At 39.6% G+C, this 19,466-nt stretch overlaps 1 protein-coding gene across 3 annotated transcripts in view; it reads right to left on the bottom strand.

Moving 5' to 3' along the window:
- Positions 1–6,351: 6,351 nt before the first annotated feature.
- bmt2 (base methyltransferase of 25S rRNA 2 homolog) overlaps positions 6,352–19,466 on the bottom strand; it is a 53,810-nt gene continuing 40,695 nt past the window's right edge. For 2 of the 3 annotated variants that reach the window (XM_033037372.1, XM_033037374.1), the window contains 2 exons: positions 14,804–14,918; positions 6,352–11,395 (listed from right to left, as the gene is read on the bottom strand). In XM_033037372.1, the coding sequence (XP_032893263.1) occupies positions 10,766–11,395; positions 14,804–14,918 (745 nt within the window). In that variant the 3' untranslated portion in view covers positions 6,352–10,765. The remainder of the gene's footprint in view (positions 11,396–14,803; positions 14,919–19,466) is intronic. The other variant, XM_033037373.1, reaches the window with a different exon arrangement.

Genomic DNA, 19,466 nt, shown 5'->3' with positions numbered 1-19,466 from the left:
CTGTGTCCACCCCCTGGAGAGTGGGAGGAAGCCACTTATAGGCCCTGGGGGGGGGGGGGGGGGGGGGTGCTGGGACAAGAAGAAATTGAGACTATGTTGAAAGGAACAACCAAGTGCTGCTAATAACATAAACTGCTGTGAAGATTGAAGATCGTCGTGGTTGGATACATTTGATTGACTGTGAACAGTTTGTGGACACAAGGACTGAACTTTCTTCAGAATGTCAAAGTTGCGGACTAACCCACATTTAAAGGATGGTACACACCTCCTGTTAAACAAGGAGTCAAACATGACAAGCGCAACAAAGATATCCTGAATACAGACAGTAAGAGGTCTGCAAAGGCCAGTTAAAACTACCTGTTTTTGCCACAACCAAGGCACTGGTGTATTTTTAGGAAACTATATTTGTGACAGGGCATTGTTATGTTGCAAATGCAGTGCCACACAAGAGAAGCATGAACCAGTTACACCAGCACACGGGGAGGTCCAAGCGAAGCCGAATAAAGGCTGAGCAATTTTTATGATCCTTTTCCTGTCCTATGGTAGTATATTAGTGTCACGTCCGGGGGAGGTTGGTGGCCATTTAAAATGTTTGGAGGGACTTGGGGAACGATTGTCCACTATGGATTGATTGTGTTACTAGTGTACTATTAATTTGTCTGATGAGATGCTTATGGTCTTTCGTATGTACTCAGCAAGGACTATAGTTGTTATCAAAATTTTGATAAAAGGATGGAATGATGAAGCCGAATTTTAGTTAAAAATATAAGAAGATATTAAATTGGCTTCCGGGCTAGCTTACAGCTTATATTTAGTCTCAAATTAGGCTTGCCTCAGGTTGCGGTGTGTGAGATAATAAATACTATAACATTGTCTCCCAAGTGTAAACCAAGTGTCCTATGTTCATGAGGGAGGAGGTGACAAGAGAGAAGCTAGACTGATCTAAGGGAATGTGACAAAATGGCTTTGATGTGATGCCTTTTCCTGTACCTCTGACCATGACTAATGTCTGTGGAATGTGCTACGGTGACAAAGAAACACTATATAATGCGATGTAATTCTGTTGTTCAGAGAAGGGGAGGAGGATGGTGAAGTGTCTGTAATTGCTCACTTGACTTTTTCCTCCCTTCCATCGGCCGATAATAAGTAAAGTTTTGAACTGGTCTACCAAACGTTTGTGTGGTGTCTGTTTATTAAGAAGCGAACCTGTTTAGTTGTTATAAAAGTAACTTTTTCAAGTGTTTTATTCTCTCACGTCCCAGTTAGAACAATGAAATCCTTACTTGCAGCAGCACAACAGAATATGTAAACATAGTACCTGTACTCTGTAAACAATGTTAATAACGACAAAACAAAACAGCGCATATTTATATATGAGTATATAACTGTGTGTTTGTGTGTCATATATATAGAAACATAGAAAATAGGTGCAGGAGTAGGCCATTCAGCCCTTCGAGCCTGCACCGCCATTCAATATGATCATGGCTGATCATCCAACTCAGTATCCTGTACCTGCCTTCTCTCCATACCCCCTGATCCCTTTAGCCACAAGGGCCACATCTAACTCCCTCTTAAATATAGCCAATTAACTGGCCTCAACTACCTTCTGTGGCAGAGAATTCCAGAGATTCACCACTCTGTGTGTAAAATGTTTTTCTCATCTCGGTCCTAAAAGATTTCCCCCTTATCCTTAAACTGTGACCCCTTGTTCTGGACTTCCCCAACATCGGGAACAATCTTCCTGCATCTAGCCTGTCCAACCCCTTAAGAATTTTGTAAGTTTCTATAAGATCCCCCCTCAATCTTCTAAATTCTAGCGAGTACAAGCCGAGTCTATCCAGTCTTTCTTCATATGAAAGTCCTGACATCCCAGGAATCAGTCTGGCGAACCTTCTCTGTACTCCCTCTATGTCAAGAATGTCTTTCCTCAGATTAGGAGACCAAAACTGTACAACTGCAGTAGAACCTCCCTGCTCCTATACTCAAATCCTTTTGCTATGAATGCTAACATACCATTCGCTTTCTTCACTGCCTGCTGCACCTGCATGCCTACTTTCAATGACTGGTGTACCATGACACCCAGGTCTCTTTGCATCTCCCCTTTTCCTAATCGGCCACCATTCAGATAATAGTCTGCTTTCCAGTTTTTGCCACCAAAGTGGATAACCTCACATTTATCCACATTATACTGCATCTGCCATGCATTTGCCCACTCACCCAGCCTATCCAAGTCACCTTGCAGCCTCCTAGCATCCACCTCACAGCTAACACTGCCCCCCAGCTTCGTGTCATCCGCAAACTTGGAGATGTTGCATCAATTCCCTCGTCCAAATCATTAATATATATTGTAAATAGCTGGGGTCCCAGCACTGAGCCTTGCGGTACCCCACTAGTCACTGCCTGCCATTCTGAAAAGGACCTGTTTACTCCTACTCTTTGCTATACACCCACACACACAATTTCCCTCCTGGGATTAATAAAGTTCTATCGTATAGTATCGTGTGTGTAGGAAGGAACTGCAGATGCTGGTTTAAACAGAAGACAGATACAATAAGCTGGAGTAACTCAACAGGTCAGACAGAATCTCTGGACAAAAGGCAAATATTACGTTTTGGGCTGGGTCTGAAATAGGTTCCTGCACACCTTTGGAATGTGGAAGGAAACAAGAGCACCCGGAGAAAACCCATGCGATCAAAGGGAAAAGGAGCAAACTCCATACAGACTGTACCCATATTCAGGATCAATTCAGGGTCTCTGGCACTTTTAGGCAGCAACTTTATGGCCAATGTACTGCCCCATGGTCTTGAACTGAATTAAAACATACAGTAACTGTAGAGATTTAAGATTGAAAATTGATTGTTTATTTTTTTTAGTAACCAACATATCAACATATAATTTTTTGTGTTGGAAAACAAAATATAGTGGCCCAGCTGGTAGACTTGCTGCCTCACACGCCAGAGATCTGTGTTCGATCCTGTCCTCGGGCACTGTCTGTGTTGAATTTGCACATTCTCCCTGCAAGCCCAAAGACGCTTTGGCATTGTAGGTTAACTTGTCTCTGTAAAATTGTGTGTAGGGAGTGGGTGAGGAAAGTGGGATAACAGAACTTGTGTGAATGGGTAGACAAAAATGCTGGAGAAACTCAGCGGGTGAGGCAGCATCTATGGAGTGAAGGAAATAGGTGACGTTTCGGGTCGAGACCCTTCTTCAGAGGGTGGGGGGGGAGAAGAAAGGAAGAGGCGGAGATAGTGGGCTGAGGGAGAGCTTGGAAGGGGAGGCGAAAGCAGGGACTACCTGAAATTGGAGAAGTCAATGTTCATACCGCTGGGGTGTACACTGCCCAAGCGAAATATGAGGTGCTGCTCCTCCAATTTACAGTGGGCCTCACTCTGGCCATGGAGGAGGCCCAGGACCGAAAGGTCGGATTCGGAATGGGAGGAGGAGTTGAAGTGCTGAGCCACCGGGAGATCAGGTTGGTTATTGCGAACCGAGCGGAGGTGTTGGGCGAAACGCTCACCAAGCCTACGCTTGGTCTCACCGATGTAGAGCAGCTGACACCTAGAGCAGCGGATGCAATAGATGAGGTTGGAGGAGGTGCAGGTGAACCTCTGCCACACCTGGAAAGACTGCTTGGATCCTTGAATGGAGTCAAGGGGGGAGGTAAAGCGACATGTGTAGCATTTCCTGCGGTGGCAAAGGAAAATGCCAAGAGAGGGGGTGGTTTGGGTGGGAAGGGACGAATTGACCAGGGAGTTACGAAGTGAGCGGTCTCTGCGGAAAGACGGCAGGGGAGGAGATGGGAAGATATGGCCACTGGTGGGATCCCATTGGTAGACAAATAAAGCTGGAGAAAATCAGCAGGTGAGGCAGCATCTATGGAGATAAAGGAATAGGCGACGTTTCGGGTCGAGACATATAAGATTGTTAAGTGCTTGGACACGCTAGAGGCAGGAAACTTGTTCCCGATGTTGGGGGAGTCCAGAACCAGGGGCCACAGTTTAAGAATAAGGAGTAAGCCATTTAGAACGGAGACGAGTAAACACTTTTTCTCACAGAGAGTGGTGAGTCTGTGGAATTATCTGCCTCAGAGGGCGGTGGAGGCAGGTTCTCTGGATGCTTTCAAGAGAGAGCTAGATCGGGCTCTTAAAAATAGTGGAGTCAGGGGATATGGGGTACTGATTGGGGATGATCAGCCATGATCACATTGAATGGCAGTGCTGGCTCGCAGGGCCGAATGGCTTACTCCTGCACCTATTGTCTATTGAGACCCTTCTTCAGACTGATGTCGGGGGGGGGGGGGGGGACACGGGATGGGAAAAAGAAAGGAAGAGGCGGAGACAATAGGCTGTGGAAGAGCTGGGAATGGGAGGGGAAGGAGGGAGAAAGCAAGGCCTACCTGAAATTGGAGAAGCCAATGTTCATACCGCTGGGGTGTAATCTACCCAAGCGAAATATGAGGTGCTGTTCCTCCAATTTGCAGTGGGCCTCACTCTGGCCATGGAGGCCCAGGACGGAAAGGTCGGATTCGGAATGGGAGGAGGAGTTGAAGTGTTGAGCCACCGGGAGAGATCAGGTTGGTTATTGCGAACTGAGTGGAGGTGTTGTGCAAAGCGATCGCCAAGCCTGCGCTTAGGCTCACCGGGGTTGATCATACGCTGAATAATCCAACCACATTTTTGTTTGGAAGTGGAAAGAAATAATAGAAATTGCATTCATTGCAACGTGTAAAAAGAGTTGAGATACTGTATTATAACGTTGCTGCATGTCATTGTGGTATATATCATGTCTTGATTGGTGAATATGTTTAGTTTGTGACTTTATTTGAAGCAGAAATAATATGTGAATGTTTCATTGAGCATAATTCCGACTGGTAACAACGCACTTCGTCCGAGCACATTATCGCACGCGTCATGCAAGCCGTCTTAAATGACCACCTAAACTGTCATTTGGCAACCTAAAAAGCTGCCAAGGTTACCTGGCTGACAACAGAAAAATAAAAGTGAGAGCCCTGCTAGAGGACGTTTCATTTTCACTATTGGTCAAATCAAGAAAATTTGTTCATTTCAGAACAGCAAATACAACTCTATATATATTTTTTTTTTTTTAATTAAAAATTTTTTTTTTTTTAAGTGATGAAAGAGAGAAGAAAAAGAGGTTGTGAAAAGTGAAGAATAGACTAGTGAGCGTGAGTGAAAAACAGATAAAGAAAAAGTGAAAGAGAAGGAATAAGTGAAGGAAAGCAGGAGGGAGATTATTCAATCGCCACAATGAGATGATTTTTTTATATTCTAAATCATCTTTCACCCGTAACTGAAACTTTTAGTTTTCATGATACTATGTCACCACATGAATCCACAAAATCAATAAATGGGGCCCAACTCCTTAAGAATTGGTCTTGTTTGTCTATTAGGAGGAGTCTCATTTCTTCCAAATGTGCTGTGTCCAGCATATTACTAATCCACATTTTAAATGTTGGTATATTAGCATTTTTCCAAAATTTAAGTATGTTTTTTTGCTGTTATTAACCCATAATTGAAAAATGAGTTTTGGTGTGTATTTAATTTGTTCCCATCTCCACTTACTCCAAATATAATCATTTCAGTATTAGGTTCCATTTTTGTCTTAAATAGCTTTGAGAATATATCAAATATGTCACACCAAAATTGATAAAGTTTTGTACAAGAGACAAATGAGTGCATAATATTGGCATTTTGTGAAAGACATTTATCACAAATGGGAGAAATATTTGGATAAAATTTATTCAACCTAGTTTTGGAATAATATAATCTATGTAATATTTTAAATTGAATTAAATTATGTCTAGCGTTGATCGAATATTTATGTATATGTATCAAATGTTTTCCCCATGTTTCTTTTGAGATTTTTATCATTAATTATTTTTCCCAGTCTTCTCTAATTGCCTCTGTTGATGGTAATTCTATGTTTAAAATACTGTTATACAAGTATGATATTAATTTTTTTGACTCCGCCTTGATGTTCATTACTTCTTCCAGTGGGTCTAAAATTATACTTTGGAATCTTGGTAGATACACAACTCTGAGCAACAAAAAAAAATTTCTGTAAATTTGAATCAAGTCTCTCAAACTAAAATTGTCAGATTAGAAATGCTTTCTGAAGCTGATCCACAACATTCATTTAGCACATTGTTGTAATGCTATTTTTTTTTTTTAAAGTTTCATCACAGTTGTTGGAAAGAATGCATATTTTAAACTCACACTTTCAAACTCAAGGTACCTATTGATCAGATTACCTTATCGCTTCAAATAGGATAAGATAAATATAGTTTAAACGAGTGCTTTACATTTCAGTCAGAAAAATGCAATCAATATATTGTTGGGTATAAATTTCAGTTTATTGCCCAAGTAACTACACACCTGACATTCAGAAAATGTGGCCATGTCACAATGCATTTTAACAGCCTGTGACTATCAATGAGAATGATTTTAAAGCACTTCCAGTATGAAAATGAAATTTACAGTGTAGAAAAAGGTCACATTAATTTTAGTGGAGCCGATACAAAAACAAGAAAGGTATCATCAGACAGCAGTCTAATTTCCCTTGTTCAACATAAGCAGATCGTGCAAGCCAAAATATGAAAACAACTTTTAGAAATATTTTAGTCCCAAATGTACCATTCAACTAATCTACACTTGGGCATTAATGCTTTCGGCAGGGTTTCCTCGGCTAACGTTAAAACGCTACATTTTCTGCAAATATTATTTTACATGGTAAAACAACCAATGTTGGATAACAAGCTTGAATTCAGACTAACAACTTGAACAGTGTGGTAGTTTTAACTTGTTAACTTTCTAAAAAGAAGAGACTTAGTATAATCATATTCCTAACTATTTTGAGGATTCACTATTATAGGTTGCAACAAATTCCAAATACAAGTTAACTCATTCTGTAATGTGAGGTTTGAGAACAATGGAAATGAACATATTTGTGGTTACTTAGAATTATTTTCTGAAAATGTACATTTCTTCAAAACAAATTTTAGCAAATTATTTTTAGAACAGATTATTTTATTTTAAGATGGAAATGTGTTAATGGTCATCGACAATTCAGTTTGGTGAGGTCCTAACTAATCTTTGTATAATGGAAACCCAAGCAAACAAGATGCTCCTTCAATGCATTTATAATTGGGTCTATATTCACAGCGCAATGAGTTTTATAATAAAGTAGAAAACAAAACAAAATGGATCGCTAAACATATCACACGTGCAAAATTTTAATTCTAATGTCGTAGAAAATAACAAGAAAACAAATTTAAACAATTAAAGAGAAAATGGAATATCAGCTGGTTTACTTAAAAATAAATTAGTTTTAACCTAGGTCACAAGATTTAAGTGCAAAGCGTCATTATGAGGTAAACAAATGCAACACTGAGGTAATTCCACACAGTGGCATTTCCAAAACGCCTTTTACCTTACCTTTGGCTGCTGAACAGAATATCTTGAACAATTTTTTCAAATGCTAAGTAAATTACTCCTATCCTCACACTTCAATAACATTCTAATTTTTCATTGTTGCATATTAATACTATAAAATTCATGCAGAAATGTGCTTTTTTGGGGAAAATGTGAATTAAAAAAATTTAACTATAGCATTTATTAATTGCTCTTTTTAATTTAAGTATATGGGAATCTTTTCAAATTGTATATTCCTGTAAGATCAAAAAGTTTGATCACTCACTCGATTTTACTAGTTACATTTGCTGGTAATTCTTGTTGCCCGCAATTACCAGCACTTCACATAAATGACCATATCCATTTGAATGTGTACTATACTGACAGTCTGTTTCCAAACTCATTACACAATCAAATGTCAGAAAAAATAACAAATACATAATCCTGTTCAAATAATTAACTGCCAGCTTATTGATTTGTACAAATCATAAATTAATAGAAAATAAAAGGTAAGAATTGATAGTGATCATGATTTGGTAATTCAATTAATGATATTGAAATATGTTTTGTCCGAGTATTCTTTATATACTAGTTTTCCCCCCAACATCAAAGCATTCGTAAACAAGACGGAAGAGGTACTTTGGGTACTTGTTTAGTAAGATAGACAGGCAGACGATAAAACAGTTCTCCCAATATATTAAGAAACGTCAAATGAAAGTATATGATTAGCGTTATTAAAATGGCTCCAAATTTTAATGATTCTTCAATGAATTTATCAAGATAAAAAATTCACTATAAAATTACAATTAATTTGCAGAGAAAACGTTTAACTGCTGGAGTTAATAATTATACACTTAGAACATTCAGAATGAGACATGTTCTGAAAATTGCAGTTTTTGGTCATTTTTGGGTATATTCATGCTGCAAATGTAGCATTGATGCAAAATGATTTTGACTGAGTGTTTAAATCATTTAATATTAATCAGAAGTTTAGCAATGCAGAGATTTCATCATTTCGGCAATATTTACTCCTCATTTCACTGTCAGTTCATACCATATCATTAGGTTTAGCCGTAGGATTCGAATGCGACATTTGTAGTTTGAATGCATTTAAAGAAGCAAATTAAAAGTAAAGGTCCTTCAGGAATCAAGAGTTAAGAAGTTAGTTAATTCTCAAAGTACCCACAAATCCAAAGAAAAGTTTAATTAAACCGTGGGATGACTGCAGAAAACCATTTTATTTAATCAATCACAAAATAAATTTTTTAAGAAGGAACTGCAGATGCTGGAATATCGAAGGTAGACAAAAATGCTGGAGAAACTCAGCGGGTGAGGCATCATCAGTCTGAAGAAAGGTTTCGACCCAAAACGTTGCCTATTTCCTTTGCTCCATAGATGCTGCATCACCCGCTGAGTTTCTCCAGCATTTTTGTCTAACCACAAAATAAAATTTAATTGTCTTTGGAATGTTCTTCAGTTTTTCCTGCCACAGGTAGGTTACCAAACTAAATGATTTATCTCCAAGTGTCCACATTTTACAAGTGACCATCGGCATAGAACATATACATTTTTCAAGGGAGTTGGTTAAATATCCAAAATTGAACAGTCCAGAAAAATAACAGGGAAATTACTGGGGCATGAGATTAGTGTAAATTTCTCACGTTGAATTAGTAAAAAAAAAGCTCAATTAAATTTTATTTTTTTATTTTTTTTAAAAGGCAGATAAACAACCGTGATGCATTTTAACAGCCTGTGACTATCAATGAGAATAATTTTAAAGCACTTCCAGTAGGAAATTGAAATTTACGGTGTAGAAAAAGGTCACATTAATTTTAGTGGAGCAGATACAAAAACAAGAAAGATATCATCAGACAGCAGTCTAATGTCCCATGTTCAACATAAGCAGATCATGCGAGCCAAAATATGAAAACAACTTTTGGAAATATTTTAGTCCCAAATGTGCCATTCAACTAATCTACACTTTGGCATTAATGTTTTCATAAGGGTTTCCTCGGCTAACGTTAAACCGCTACATTTTCTGCAAGTATTATTTTACATGGTATAAACAACCAATGTTGGGTAACAAGTTTGAATATTTCAATTTTTCAGGTGATATTTACTGGGCCAAACGCAAAAACAAGCACATCTTCGGCAGAAGTGAAAGGGTGTTTATCTATCTGCTGATTTATAGGATACAAAATAAAGAAAGGCATATTCCAAGCAGGAAGTAAACCACATCGTTTGCAATATATTTTTTGATTGCATAGATGAAAATTATTTTCAAGTAAATATTATTTGCTCTTGAATGGGTAATCTGTGCACAAATCTCTATTTGATGTGTTAGAAAGTTACAGCGTGAAAAAGCTGTGGATTACTAACGTCTAAAATAAGATGAATTTCAGGTAACTGTCTAGTTTTGTGGCACATAATTATGCAAAAAGACCTCTTTTGTTTCACAACATACTTCTGACAGCTTTCTAACAGATATAGACTACAGACCACAACACCATTTTTCTTCTTGTAAGGTCATCAACCAAAGGTCACAAGGACAAGACAGCATGTCTTTCAACAAGACCAATGCTCGTTTGTTCAAAAACTGAACAGAAAAAAAATTGTCAAGATAACTTAACATTGAATTGTGTGGGACTAACTGTACAATTTCACACAAAAGTTGTGCGAATTATAGCCCAACTACAGGTTGTCAACAGAAATGTATTTTCCATTTGCATTCCAATCTATCAAAGCAACAAAGGAGAAGCAACAAATGCACCAGAATTTGCAGATTGTTTAAATAATGTCCCGGCAGCTCGCAAATTGGTAATGTCAGCCAACTAGGAGAGCAGTAATATGATCCGTCGAGAAAAGCTAGAATCAAAGAATGATACAACACTGACCATTCAGTCAGATTTCCCCCTCTCACTATCAGCCCAATTGTTACTTTACCGTTTTGCTGTTTATGCTGCAGCTGTAAGTAAATGACATGACCACTTGTGATACATCAAAATACAAGATGGCTTACTTGACTTTCAGTTCACAAGGCTGACAGAACTATTGCAGTATCTGACATTTACATCACCATATCATTTAAGAAGTAAGCTTCCTTGTGATTTACACTTGTTGCCTTAATGACATGACAAAGTGTTCGTTCTATTTACATACCTCGCAAGTGCCTTCAATTTTTCTAATGGATGGGAAGAATAGCCCATTTTGTAAACGCTTCACATTTTCTATGTGCAAATTGTACTGCATCTTCTGTTTTTAATACGAGAGTTATGCAATGCAGAATTATTTTGGCAACACAGCAGCTCTGATAGCAAACTAATCACTAGTCCTGGTTAGCTTAAAAGCAAAACTGGATCTTCCATTTCATGGAATGGAATAGAGCTCGCTTGGCTCTCCCCAGAGTCCGAGTCATATGGACCATCAGGTAGCTCCGTAAAACTGTAAGCTATCTGGTCATCTTCACTTTCTGAGCGATCTTGGCAATTAGTTTCTGAGCAATCTTCATCATCCACATTGTTGAAATCCTGTGGAATAAACAGCATCTCTGGGTAATTTCTGCTGACCAAGTCGCTTGTTGTCTGCAGTGAAATTTTCCGAAAAGCTAACAGATGCATGTGGGAGAACTTCACATATTTATATCTTTTGAATCCCAAAGATTCTATAGCAGTTTTCCAGCTCTTAATCATATAGGCATGACGATTCTGGTGAGAGGAATCAGGTGTGATTATTAGGAGCAAACCATGGAGTGCAAGTAGTTCATGGGCTTTCTTACAGCAGATCCACCGTTGATAAGGGGCAGGAAAATAAGACAGCAGAAGAGAAAACACAACTATATGGAACAGTTCTCCTGGGAGGGAGTCAATAGGACTTCTTAGCTGTTTGAGAAAGGCATCTATTGTATCTTGAGCAAGCTGGAGAGGCTGCTGCAACTGAAGATTGAGGAAATCACATTTATACACACTCTGCATAAAAGAAAAGATATTTGTAAGATTATTTCACTAGTTTAGAAACTAGCAAACCTTTGCAAGAAGATTGCACAATGCAAATGTAACAATCGCCCAATACAGTGCCATACTCTTGCAATTTATACTTTACATTAACATTTTAACACAACTGTCCTGGAAAATAAAATAATGACCACACTGTAAAAAACTATTCTTTTTCCAAGATTCTAGTTAACATATTAATAAATATGGAATAATGAAGAATCTAGCAACATTTTCCTTTGCTACCTTAAGATCAATTAGAGGATGTAATAATTACACTATTCAAGCCTTCACTAACATTTTTAATATCTTGCTCGTTAATACAACTTTAAACAAATTCATAAATTTGATTTTAACATGTTAATAAAGCTACACCTGTGCCTGTAATATATACTTGTGTACAGTAAAATGTCTTTAAAATTATTCAGTAGTAAATAAAAAATAAAAAATTTAGGTCAGAAAATAAAGCAACCTGCATCACTTTAACAGAAAATAAACTAATTGCCAGTTGTCTGCCTCAAGTGTTAGTGCCCCGCTCTTGACCGTGACGTCAAATAAAGCATTAAGCATAGTGTCAAATAAAGCATTATTTCCATCAGTCATTACCCGAGGATATCAGTACTTTAATGAGGCGCAGAACTACTTTAGATAGCCATCTCTCTCAGAACCTGAGAATTATTCCTTGCCTGTGAACTAATACTCCATTCTCAACTAAAGGCACATCTTCACATTACTTCAGTTTCTCCAAGTTGACCGCATCCCCGATCATGTTGATTTTCTGCATTTTTGTGTTCAGATCCAATTTCTACCACAAGAAGGTTCACTTTGTCCTCACTGTCACCACATTGGCGTTTAAATTAATAGATCATCCACTGACAATACTTGCACCTCTATAACATCCAAGACTACAATTCAATTGCATTGAACCTCTTCATGCAAGCAACAATGTAACAATTGCACCTTTGACTCCTCTTCCCATCATCCGGTCGGTGTCTCTAGCAAGCATCATTTACTTGTACTTCTTTCAAGTTAATAAACTTCAAACACTGCACAAGATGCGACTCCTCAATGGAGCTGGAACAGAATCGGTCTCATTTGGGCCTTTTCTACATGAAAAGGTAAATTACAGAATAAGCGACTGTGGAACATCTCCATTTATTCCATACGTGTAATCCTGAACCTCTAATATCCCATCACTTTAATTCTCGCAAAACCTCTTACCCCTATTTCTCCATCCACTGCCTTCTACTTTGACCGAATGAAGTTCAATGTAAATTAAATGGACAGCACTTCAAATTTCATTGAGGCCCTTCAGCGCCTCAAGTTCAACAATTTCAAAGGATGATTTAGCTTGTCTCATTTACATTTCCTGCAGGCCTATCGTATTTTTCAACTTGCCCTTTTGCTTTTTTAAGAAATATCACACTGAAAACCAACTCCACCCAAAGATTAACATCATCTTAAGATCAAATGAATCACAGAATCTTATGCTCATTTACAATCTTGCAAAATGGCTCTTAAAATTAAACAGTTTGAGCATAGATGCTAAAGGCATTTTTAATAGCTAATGATAAAAAGATCTGAGAGATTATTTTTACCAATTAAATTAATTAGTCCTGTCAAAAAAAAAGTTCAGTTTTGTGAAATGACATTGACTCCCTGTGAGTAAACATAGTAAAACAAAAAAGCTTATTTCATTTGCTATTAACCCATCTTTCAACTGCAAAAATAAAACAGTACTCAAGAATGCAGTACTCATAGGTAACAAAGCACCCCATTCTAAAATGGCCCGTGATTCTGTAGGTTAATTGAAGATTTTATGTTAAGCAATTTCTAATTGGTTTAAGCAAAAAGTTGCACAAAATGTTTTTTGATAAAACAAGAAGATTTACACACATTTTGCTCCTGGATTGCTTTTGTTTCCAAAGCAGAAATACTGATGCACTATTTTTGTTTATACTATAGAATTTGCACTTGCATTCATTAAATCAATCTTCCTTTTCCATGCTCATTGATTTAACTTGCTCACATTCCTTTGGATTATTGTTCATTCAGTAATTAGTATCACTGATGAAGCTTGCACTGGATGGACTATGTACCAATAACCTTGAAACAAACTACCCGCAGGTCTTGTTCATCATAGTTAGTGACTTTAACCAGGCTAACTACAAGAGTAATCTCTGGAACTCATTGCCACAGAGGGCTGTGGAGGCCAAGTCAGTGGATATTTTTACGGCAGAGATAGACAAATTCTTGATTAGAACAGGTTTCAAGGGTTATGGGGAAAAGGCAAGAAAATGGGATTAGGAGGCAGAGATCAGCCTTGATTGAATGGCGGAGTACTTGATAGGCCGAATGGCCTAATTCTACTCCTATACCTTGTGAACTTGTGCTACCAAAATACTATCAACACACCTTCAGTCCCACCAGAGGTCCAAACAGCTGAAAAACCATCAAGCGCAACCCTAAGCTTTTCCACTACTGTTATAAGACCCTTGAGCGGATCTCTCATATGGTAGGTAAGACTTCCCAATGTTTTAATCTACCTTGTTGCAATCCTTGCACTTTTTTTTCAAATCTGTATTCTTTCAGTAGTTGTAACATTCTATTTCACACTGTTTTTTTCTTATTTTTGCATTACCTGATGTACTCATGTAGCGTATGCTTTGCCAGGAGAACATGCAGAACAAAGTTTTTCCACTGTATCTTGGTACATGTGACAATAATAAACCGATACCTCTAATGTTTGCACCTAATTTAATCCACAAACATAAAAACTAAGATTGATAAACCCACAGGACCAATATTACAATCTGTGAAAGTCCGGCACCAGTTTCCAATTAAAAAGTGTCTACACATAATAAGACAGATAATCAAGCAGGCTCAGGGCTTTGGAAGAGCTGGCTCTACCATATTTCCAGCCTAATGAATCTTATTCCATTATCAACATAATCACTTTTTATTAATTTTGTTTTAAGATATTGCACAATATATCCAAAAGGTTTACTGTGGCCCCAATGGGTTTGTTGGGAATACGGGAAACATCATCTGTTGAGCCACTTGCTGAACCATCAGGATTTCAGAATTATTACACTTCATAGTTCATCTTCCAAGATCCAGCTCAATATGTAACTGTCCAACCCATGGAAATATTTGTGAAGAATGAGAGAATGTGGTGTTGTGTTAGATACCATTTTCTGAAAACCAAATGAAGTAAATCTACTCTTGTATCCCTCTTAAATAAACTCGTAACCTCCAAAAAGTTTTAAAAAATACAATCTCTCCCACATTAGCTCTTTCCAATTAAATTTTGATCTTCAAGAAAGCCGTTTATATAATTAGTTACTTTATAGAAATACTATATAATGTATAATGATGGCTTACCTCTACTGCAGGCACAATGTCAATACCAACTGCTAGAAATTCATCAAACTTCAAAAATGGATTAAAACAGCTGCCAACATCCAGCAGTCGGATCTTTCCTGAAAAGCATAATAAACTAGAAAACAAAACAGATAACGTTAAATGATTAGCACCATCAAGATTCAACTTCACAATTTAGTCGTTTCAGACAATACAAATTATACAAGAGAACAACTTCTTCTGGCATGTAACTTTTATTTAGTCAGTGACTCCATTCAAAAGAATGGGGTCATGTAGCAAAGCCCAGTCATCTGATGTAAAGCTAATCGACAATAGGTGCAGGAGTAGGCCATTCGGCCCCTTGAGCCAGCACCGCCATTCAATGTGATCATAACTGATCATCCACAATCAGTACCACTTCCTGCCTTCTCCCCATATCGTTTGACTGCTATCTTTAAGAGCTCTGTCTAGCTCTCTCTTGAAAGCATCCAGAGAACCAGCCTCCACCACCCTATGAGGCAGAGAATTCCACAGACTCACAACTATCTGTGTGAAAAAGTTTTTCCTCATCTTCGTTCTAAATGGCTTATCCCTTATTCTTAAACAGTAGCCCCTGGTTCTGGACTCCCCCAACATCGGGAACATGTTTCCAAAAGTGCACATAATACTCCAGGTGTGGTCTCACTAGGGCCCTGTACAATTGCAGAAGGACCTCTTTGCTCCTATACTCAACTCCTCTTGTTATGAAGGCCAACATGCCATTTGCTTTCTTCACTGCCTGCTGTACCAGCATGCTCACTTTCATTGACTGATGAATAAGGACCCCCAGATCCCATTGTACTCCCCCTTTTCCCAACTTTCCCAACGGTGGGCGGCGCGACTCTCGTCAGCAGCGGCCTCTGCAGTCCGTCTGCGTTTTTATTATTTTATGTCTGTTTTTATGTAGTTTTTGTTATTTTTTGTTGGGGTATGTGTGTGGGGGGGGGGGGGGGGGGGGGGGGGGGGGGGTAACTTTTAAATCTCTCCCTGCACGGGAGACCCGACCTTTTCTTTGTCGGGTCTCCGTTGTCGTTGGGGCTGCAACGAGGAGCGGCCTCCAACAGGAAGACCGGGGGCTCTGGTGCCGACTACTCACCTCACCGTCGCGGAGCTGGCCGAGTCCGGAGCGGGTGGAGCGGTGGTGGAGCGCTGCTGCGGCCCGACCTCCGGAGCTTCGGAGGCTGCAACTGCGGGTCTGGCGGACGGCGGCACCGGGAGCCCGCGGGTCCCTGGAGGGAGACCGCTTTTCAGGGCTCCCGCAACGGCTACTTCTCCCGCCCGAGTTGCGGGGTTGAAGAGCTCCTGGAGCGGGGCCTTACAGCACCGCCCCGCGCGGCTTGGAATGGCCGCGGGACTCTGCGAGCGCACGCCGGGGGCTCTAACATCAAGAACCCGGTGTGCGACCTTGCATCACCCGGCGTGGCTTTAATGGCCGCGGGACAATTCGCCATCGCCCACCGGGGGCTTTGACTTTGACTCTGACATCGGGGGGGAGAGTGCAGTGGAGAGATAAGTTTTTTTGGCCTTCCATCACAGCAATGTGATGGATGTTTATGTAAATTATGTTGTGTCTTGGGTCTATTTGTTTGTAATGTATGGCTGCAGAAACGTCATTTCGTTTGGACCTCAAGGGGTCCAAATGACAAATAAATTGTATCGTATCGTAACTTGACTCCATTTAGATAATAATCTGCCTTCCTGTTTTTGCCACCAAAGTGGATAACCTCACATTTATCCACATTAAACTGCATCTGCCATGCATCTGCCCACTCACCCAACCTGTCCAAGTCACCCTGCATCCTCATAGCATCGTCTTCACAGTTCACACTGCCACCCAGCTTTGTATCATCTGCAAATTTGCTAATGTTACTTTTAATCCCTTCATCTAACTCATTAATGTATATCGTAAATAGCTGCAGTCACAGCACCGAGCCTTGCGGCACTTCACTTGTCACTGCCTGCCATTCTGAAAGGGACCTGTTAATCCCTACTCTTTGTTTCCTGTCAACCAATTTTCTATCCATGTCAGCACCCTATCCCCTATACCATGTGCTCTAATTTTGTCCACTAATCTCCTATGTGGGACCTTATCAAACTACATCTACTGGCTCTCCCTTGTCCATTTTCCTAGTTACATCCTCAAAAAATTCCAGAAGATTAGTCAAGCATGATTTCCCCTTCGTAAATCCATGCTGACTCGGACCGATCCTGCTACTGCTATCCAAATGTGCAGATATTTCATTTTTTATAATTGACTCCAGCATCTTCCCTACCACCGATGTCAGGCTAACTGATCTATAATTCCCTGTTTTCTCTCTCCCGCCTTTCTTAAAAAGTAGGATAACATTAGCTACCCTCCAATCCACAGGAACTGATCCTGAATCTATAGAACATTGGAAAATGATCACCAATGCGCCTATAATTTCCAGAGCCACTTCCTGAAGTACCCTGGGATGCAGACCATCAGGACCTGCCGATTTATCTGCCTTCAGTCCCAACAGTCTACCCAACACCATTTCCTGTCTAATGTGAATTTCCTTCAGTTCCTCCATCACCCTAGATCCTCTGGCCACTAGTACATCAGGGAGATTGGATCTGTCTTCACTAAGGAGGGCACAAACAAAGTACCTGTTCAAATTGTCTGCCATTTCCTGTTCCCCATAATAAATTCACCTTTTTCAGTCTTCAAGGGTCCAACTTTGGTTTTAAGTAATACCTAAAGAAGCTTTTACTATCCTCCTTTATATTCTTGGCTAGCTTGCCTTCAAACCTCAGCTTTTCTCCCCGTATTGCCTTTAGTTATCTTCTGTTGCTCTTTAAAAGTTGCCCAATCCTCTGGCTTCCTGCTCATCTTTGCTATGTTATACTTCTCCTTTATTTTTATACTGTCCCCGACTTCCCTTGTCAGCAACGGTCATCCCTTACTCCCGTTGGAATCTTTCTTCCTCTTTGGAATGAACTGATCCTGCACCTTTTGTATTATTCCCAGAAATACCTGCCATTGTTGCTCCACTGTCATCCCTGCTAGGGTATCTTTCCAGTCAACTTTGGTCAGCTCCTCCCTCATGGCTCCATAGACCCCTTTGTTCAATTGTAATACTGACACTTCCAATTTACCCTTCTCCCTCGCAAATTGGAGATTAAAACTTATGATATTATGGTCACTACCTCCTAATGGCTTCCTTATCTCGAGTTCCCTTATCAAATCCAGTTCATTACACAACACTAAATCCAGAATTGCCTTCTCCCTGGTAGGCTCCAGTACACGCTGCTCTAAGAATCCGCCACAGAGGCACTGCACAAATTCCCTTTCTTGGGGTCCAGTACCAACCTGATTTTCCCAGTCTATCTGCATGTTGAAATCTCCCATAACCGTAGCATTACCTTTACAACATGCCACTTTTAACTCTTGATTCAACTTGCACCCTATATCCAGGCTACTGTTTGGGGGCTGTAGATAAGTCCCATTAGGGCCTTTTTACCCTTACAATTCCTTAGTTCTATCCATACTGACTCCACATCTCCTGTTTCAATATCACCCCTTGCAAGGGACTGGATGCTCACTGCACCTACATTAGCATTACCTCCACAGCTGGTCTCAGAGTTAATTTGCAGTACTCAAGCATAGAAATCAATGACTAGTTGAACATTAAGTATCTGGTGATTTTCTATAGTACCCAGACTAAAACCAAGTATGATCTGGCCCTTAGGAAATACCTGATAATATCTATTCCTACAGTAAACATTATGTACAGAAACAGGCCCTTTGTTCCACTAAAACCCTGCAATTTACACTGACCAATTAAGTTCAAGTTCAAGTGAGTTTATTGTCATGTGTCCCTGATAGGACAATGAAATTCTTGTTTTGCTTCAGCACACAGAACATAGTAGGCATTTACTACAAAACAGACCAATGTGTCCATATACTATAATATAAATACATACACACATGAATAAATAAAATGATAAAGTGCAAATAACAGATAATTGGTTATTAATAATCAAAGTTTTGTCCGAGCCAGGTTTAATAGCCTGATGGCTTTGGGGAAATAGCTATTCCTGAACCTGGTTGTTGCAGTCTTCAGGCTCCAGTACCTTCTACCTGAAGGTGGTACACAAAATTGCTGGAGGAACTCAGCGGGTGCAGCAGCATCTATGGAGCGAAGGAAATAGGCGACGTTTCGGGCCGAAACCCTTCTTCAGACCTGAAGAAGGGTTTCGGCCCGAAACGTCGCCTATTTCCTTCGCTCCATAGATGCTGCTGCACCCGCTGAGTTCCTCCAGCAATTTTGTGTACCTTCGATATTCCAGCATCTGCAGTTCCCTTTTGAACAACATTCTACCTGAAGGTAGCAGGGAGATGAGTGTGTGGCCAGGATGGTGTGGGTCTTTGATGATACCCTAACCCTAACTTGCCATTCAGCATGTCTTTGGGGTGCAAAGAAAATCAGAGAACCCCGAGGAAACACAGATGGTCACGGAAAAAAAAAAATTTTTATATTCAAACTACCAGTCAAATTATCCCAATTCTTAAATCCCGATATTCCCACCAGTAATTAAAGTGCTCATATAAATTCAAGTTGCAATTTGATAACAGAGAGGAAGAAGCTGTGGATTACTCTCTCCTTTCTGTAATGTCTCTATA

The sequence above is a fragment of the Amblyraja radiata genome, chromosome 19 (genome assembly GCF_010909765.2).
Source record: "Amblyraja radiata isolate CabotCenter1 chromosome 19, sAmbRad1.1.pri, whole genome shotgun sequence".
In the NCBI taxonomy this organism is placed as follows: Eukaryota; Metazoa; Chordata; class Chondrichthyes; order Rajiformes; family Rajidae; genus Amblyraja; species Amblyraja radiata.
The sequence above is the reverse complement of the archived record's forward strand: the minus strand, read 5'-3'. Positions and strand labels throughout refer to the sequence as shown.